At 42.2% G+C, this 6317-nt stretch overlaps 1 protein-coding gene across 1 annotated transcript; it reads left to right on the forward strand.

Moving 5' to 3' along the window:
- Window positions 1–458: 458 nt before the first annotated feature.
- Window positions 459–1250, forward strand: LOC149952541 (uncharacterized). The gene has a single exon (XM_090169748.1). The coding sequence runs from the start codon at window positions 459–461 to the stop codon at window positions 1248–1250; it is 792 nt and encodes a 263-aa protein (XP_090025874.1).
- The last annotated feature ends 5067 nt before the right edge of the window (window positions 1251–6317 follow it).

Consider the following 6317-nt stretch of genomic DNA (forward strand, 5'->3'; position numbering starts at 1 on the left):
GCGGCGGCTCCATATTTGGCTACGAAGACCATCCAACAGCTGTCTCTTGATGTAAGGGATGAGCTGCCGCTAGCATCAGCAGCGCTAGCACAGTATTTGTACATGTATGACCTTATGGCAGGAGCGCAACCACATCCGAAGGCCTGAAGCTTCAGAAGGAGATAATCCAAGCAACGACAGGAGCCGGCTTTGAGCTAAGAAAATGGCCATCGAATTCGTCCGCACTACTAAACGCATTACCACCGTAGCTACGGGAGGTCCAAAGCCCATAAAGAATCGACGCTGACGAAACCATCAAGACTTTGGGGTTATTCTGGACCCCTGCCCCGGATCATTTCTCATGCACCTTAGCGCCACTGAAGCAAAGGGCTCCGATAAATAAACGTACCATCCTGTCGGAAATCGCCAAGGTTTTCGTTCCGCTGGGATTCCTGGTTCGCGTAACTGTACTAGCGAAGATGCTGCTTCAGGAGATGTGGCAACTAAAGCTTGACTGGGACGACCCATTACCTCCGCCACTGGTCTTGAAATGGAACACTATCCGGGAGAAACTTCCACATATCGAGAAGCTCACGATACCACGCTACCTAGCGCAGGTAGATGTTCAGCAGACGATCCTGCATGGATTCTGCGATGCCTCTGAGAAGGCGTTTGCCGCAACGATTTACTTGAAGACTATCTCGGCCGCTGGGCGAGTTCAAGTCCTATTGATCGCAGTCAAGACGAGGGTCGCGCCACTACGGAAAACAAAGTTGCCAAGGCTAGAGCTCTGCGGAGCAGTGTTGCTCGCCAGACTAGTCAAGCTCTTCCGAGACTCCGTTCACGACAACGTACCTGAAATTCATTGTTGGACGGATTCCACCATCGTTCTGGCTTGGATTTCGTCCCCTCCTCAAAGGTGGAAAACGTTTGTCGCCAATAGGGTCTCTGAGGTCCAGGAGATTCTACCGTTCACTCAATGGCAACACGTGCCGGGTGACCACAACCCAGCTGTCTGCGGATCACGAGGCATTCAAGTGGATGAACTTTGTTCTCATCCACTCTGTTGGCACAGACCAAGATGGCTACTTGAAAGCAACGAGTTGCAGAGCGACACATCAGTCACCGAGCCAGAGGAATGCAGCACCGAAGAAGAGAGTCGGGGACGCCTTTTCCGCTCACAGCAAGATCAACGGCTCCATGCTGGCATCCTACTCGTCACTACGTACGCTGATAAACATAACAGCTTACATACTTCGCTTCGCTCGTAACGCCCGGATCCCTAACAAAGCAAAACAGTCCAGGCTCCCGGGGCTGATAAGCAGAGACGACCGCGACGCGGCCCTTCTACGCTGGATCCAAATGGTACAACAAGACGCCTTCAGCCAGGAATTAGGAAGGCTGCGGCAAGGAGCCGAGTTTCCGCCAAAAAGCAGCCTCCTGGGTATCCGCCCGTTTCTGGACCAGGATGGGACTCTCCGAGTAGGAGGCTGGCTCAGGCACGCAAACGTATCTCCAGACCAGAAGCACCCAATACTGCTCCCTTGAAGAAGCAAACTGACGGATCTAATCATTGACCAGGCCCATGTCCAACATCTTCTTGGGGGACAACAACTCCTGGTAGCCACTGCCCAGATACATTACAGGATTGTTGGCATCCAGGACGCCGTACGCTTTCATATACGACGCAGCGTCCGTTGCGTCCGTTGCGTGCGCCAGAACGCTGAAGCTGCCAAGCAGTAAATGGGCGATCTTCCGGTGCCAAGGGTTAATCCTGCACGAGCATTCCAAAGTTGCGGAGTGGATTACGCTGGGCCATTCACACTACGAATGTTGAAAGGACGAGGACAGAGGATGTTCAAAGCGTACATCGCCCTTTTCACCTGTTTCGCTACCCGGGCCTTGCACCTAGAACTAGTCAGCAGCATGTCTACGGAAGCGTTCCTAGCAGCACTCAAGCGTTTCGTGGCTCGGCGCGGCTAAAGTTCCGACATCTACAGCGATTGCGGCACCAACTTTGTCGGAGCAAACCGCGAACTAAAAGAGTTCATTAGAACCATAAACGCCACATCGAACCGGGAACAAATCTTCGGATGGACAACCGAAGAAGTGATTAGCTGGCATTTCAATCCACTGGCTGCCCCTCACTTTGGCTGCCTTTGGGAGGCAGGGGTCAGGTCTGTTAAATTTCATCTCAAGAGGGTCATTGGGGCTACGATGTTTACCTATGAAGAATTTCAGACGCTGCTATGCCAAGTGGTGCCTGCCTGAACTCCAGACCATTAACGGCATTAAGTTCTGACCCCAATGACTTGTCCGCACTAACCCCCGGACACATTTTAATTGGAGGACCTCTCACGGCCATTCCAGAACGGTACTTGACTAGGTGCAAAACCTACTGAACCGATTTAAATGCAATTTGGTATATATTTTCATATTAAGCTTCCATTGTGTCGTTCCAAAGGAGAAGTTCATATCTGGTAAAGTTCTTGAGCTACGGTGACAAATGTACAGTTTAGTGAGTCGGTAACGAAACCCTGGAGTAATAAACACATAAGAAGTACTAAACCGGAGCGACCAGCGATTTTAAAAATTAATGCAAAAGGTTTTAGGGTTGATTCTAGGCTAAAACGAGGCGCTGTGTTCGAAAATATAGCCTTAAAGGTTAAAATGCCCGCTTTAACGGATATACTTGAAAATTATGTATGCAACATATTTATAGGTGGATTGTAGGAAAAAAAAGGGGGCGCTGAGTTCGACAACAATAGTCTTGCGAGTGTTAGGATGGTGGTTGTCCGCCATAGGGCTTGTCGATAAATAAGTCCAGTTTATGACGTTTATGGGAAAATAATAACAGAAATAGATTTAAACATTCTATGCTACTGATTTATAGGTTGTTTCTAAGTGAAAGAGGTGCAGTGAGTTCGAAGTGTCTCGCCAGTGTCAGGTGGGCAGTGTGCCGCCAGAGGGCGGTAAACCATGCCAATGAGTAATGAACACAGTACAAAACGTGTAAAGTTTAATAACAATCGTACAAGCCTATTTATTAACATCGAAAAATTAATTAAAGAGCATAATGACGCCACGTTTTCAAAAAATTCAAGTAAACAATATCGAAACGTACACAATGTTGGCGAAAGAGCTAGGCAGTTCTCAATATTCCAAAAAATTAAAAGTTAACTTTCCAATATTGTTAATAAACATTATTTCCACTTTGTTACGTTTATAGGTATTATAATAACTTCACTTCTATTGTTATAAACAAAAAAGCATGAAATCCACCCAAAAACCATTCGGTTAAAAATTACAAGGTCCTTTAAACAAAAACGTCACGTCCTATATTACTCTAGGCCATAAAAGTAGTAAAATCAAATAACGGGCAAGATCTGTAATTATATTCCCATAAACGTCATAAACTGGACTTATTTATCGACAAGTGATGTGCTCTGAAGTAATATGCTAGACCTTGCGCGTCCTAAGTGTTTTACTGAGTTAAAATCCTTTGTAAAACCATAAAACATTTCAGAGAGAATGGCTAATATTAGAATCGCAGTGTATCAAATATATTGTTTAGATCGAAATATATTATCTTCTTTGTTTAAATTTACTCTTTTACCTTAAAACCATAATTAAATAAAGCAGACAAGTTGTTGACATCAGTAATTACGTCACTGCAGTCAACAACTTGTCTGCTTTCAGTAATTTGCCAGTTTCAGTAGTCGCACCGCCACCTATCGATAATGTACAGAAATGTTCGAGTACCACTAGTACGGACAGTTTCAGTAATTTTATCGAGTGTTTTTATTTTGCGAGAATGAAAGAAAACTTTAAAGTCGGGAAGTTGAAATGGTCCCGTGATTAGGTAATGCTGCCATCTACATCGTTTTTAGGAACTAATTCTTGATATTTATGCTTGCCTTTCGTCCGCTATGTTGTAAATTTTATGATTTGTTCACTCTATACATTCTTAAGAAAACGTTTTTTCTTATATTGACCTTTTTCTTTAATTAACTTGGTAAATTATTTAACTGATATTGTATCATTAGAATCGTTACAGCTAAGCTAAGAAATGGTTGTACAAAGGATTTTAACTCAGTAAAACACTTAGGACGCGCAAGGTCTAGCATATTACTTCAGAGCGCATCACTTGTCGATAAATAAGTCCAGTTTATGACGTTTATGGGAATATAATTACAGATCTTGCCCGTTATTTGATTTCACTACTTTTATGACCTAGAGTAATATAGGACGTGACGTTTTTGTTTGAAGGACCTTTTAATTTTTAACCGAATGGTTTTTGGGTGGATATACATTTAATACAATGGGTTGGTTTTTGCCTATAAAATAGTTTCCCGCATGTTAATTTTACGTTTCGTGAGCGTTCTAATAATTTTAAATTTTGTACTTTCTATTTCTCATTTTGTAAATTTAATAACGTTTTGAGTCTGGAGTTGTTTTTTTGTTCTATTGATATCGGAAATTTGTTTAAGGCAATACTATTTGTAATATTTATTATAATTATAATAAAAATATTCTACTGGTTGGGATAGAACTGGGTCTATGTTTATAGGCGGATGCTTTGAATATGGCGAAATATCGTTGAGTGCCGTGTCCAGTATTTAATACGCAAAAGGGAAAATTCTTCCGAGGAGAGGTGTATTTTGGCGAAATTGCCAACTTGTTTATGTAGACAGAAGATGTCACTTAATTTAGTATTTAAAATATATTAAATAATTAATGTTGCGAATCAAATCATTCTAAAGCTCTTATTTTAATTAAAAATTGAACATTGAATATGCTGCTTTAATTGCCAGAAGATTCACCTAGGTATTGGCCTACTGGCCCTGAGCCGTTACGTAGATAGCGCATAAATATTGGCATGCTTATGCAAATGGCCTTTACGTATCATTGCGTAAGTCGAACCCCACCTGGTCTTTACATCTAATATTAACTTGTTATACGGAGGCCCGTACGCCAAGTTAAATTCGAAAGTTCCTCGCGCTTTTGCGATGATAGCCTTATTATCACCACTATAGTCTTAACTATGACTGTAAAGTTTTAATTGTTCCAAAGCAACTCATATACGTACCTTGGCGATTGATGCACTTACTGACGTTTCATTCGCGTCAGTCGTAGTGTCTGAACGCAGGTTGACAATGTCATCTTCCCCGTGTTTCGCTTCGGATTGTTAAGTTCGTAACAGTTCTTGAACTGAGATATTTAATACACCGGTCAACCATCGACCACGGGTGTTAGATGAAAATTGAAAACCTGTTTTGTCTTTCACGCTTTCAAGTTCTTTAGTGAAAGTATCATTATTTGAAGCATTATCCATGTTGACACCGATAAACTATTTAATAAGAACAAAATGTTTAGTACTTATATTTACGACTGCATGTGACCAAATCCACCTTGGTAATCTCTTTCCTTTAAGAACCTCTCGAAACTGTCACAAATATTTTTTTCCGTATGGCTCCCATCAGGGAAATGCAAAAATCCTACCAGCAAGTCGTGGACCTCCCAAAGACTATCAATCCTATGACCTGTTTGGTCAGACAATACGATAAATCGTAAGAGTTTCATCCGTGGATTCTGGACATCTGTTATTTTTGTTTTCTGTGCGAAAAAAAACCATTGAAAATAATCTATGGAAACATGATAGTTGGGTCAGTGGCGTCATTACGTTTGGGCACCCGGTACGGTAACTCAAAAGTGTCGCCCCTTAAAACCCTTTTCACAGCGCCGTACCCAAATAATTTTAGAAGGGTCACTTTTTTATGGCTTTTCGAGATCGCCACCCGATTTACTAACTTTAGTATATTCCACATTGATACCTCAAAATGAAATGTTATCAGGTATTGGTGTCTCTCGCAAGCTTCCAAGTTCAAATCATACCTGATGTGAAGTAGGAACAGTTCTTCTCAATGTTGAAACGTCTTCGTCGTTTCCGTCGACGTCCAACCCGCAACAAATGTTGGGTGTATCCGAGTGTTTTTAGCAAATGTGTGCGCATGTTACCAATGCTCTTATTGGCCTTGTGATCCTGGGCGTACTTTCCTCTTTTTAAAATGGAAGGTATTAATCTGAACGTAATGACAATATAAAACAACTCACGTTTTAAAATGAGTGGGTGGGAAAATTCCAAACTTACTTATCGCAATAACTACAATTGGCGAAGTCCTGAATTGTACCATGGCTTAGAAGTACGCGTTTCAGCCTGAAATGTTTCCAGACTTCGCTTCTATAGCATCGCTCAGACGGTTGATGAACTTGAATCACTGACGTCTCGACCACAGCACTTGCCATTGTGTCATTTGACTACGAATAAAAGTATAACT

This window comes from Leiobunum rupestre, chromosome 3 (assembly GCF_980474605.1).
Source record: "Leiobunum rupestre chromosome 3, qqLeiRupe1.1.hap1, whole genome shotgun sequence".
In the NCBI taxonomy this organism is placed as follows: Eukaryota; Metazoa; Arthropoda; class Arachnida; order Opiliones; family Sclerosomatidae; genus Leiobunum; species Leiobunum rupestre.

Bases quoted from the DNA above. Each gene is read 5' to 3' on its own strand.
- LOC149952541 (XM_090169748.1), top strand. From the start codon at position 459: ATGCTGCTTCAGGAGATGTGGCAACTAAAGCTTGACTGGGACGACCCA.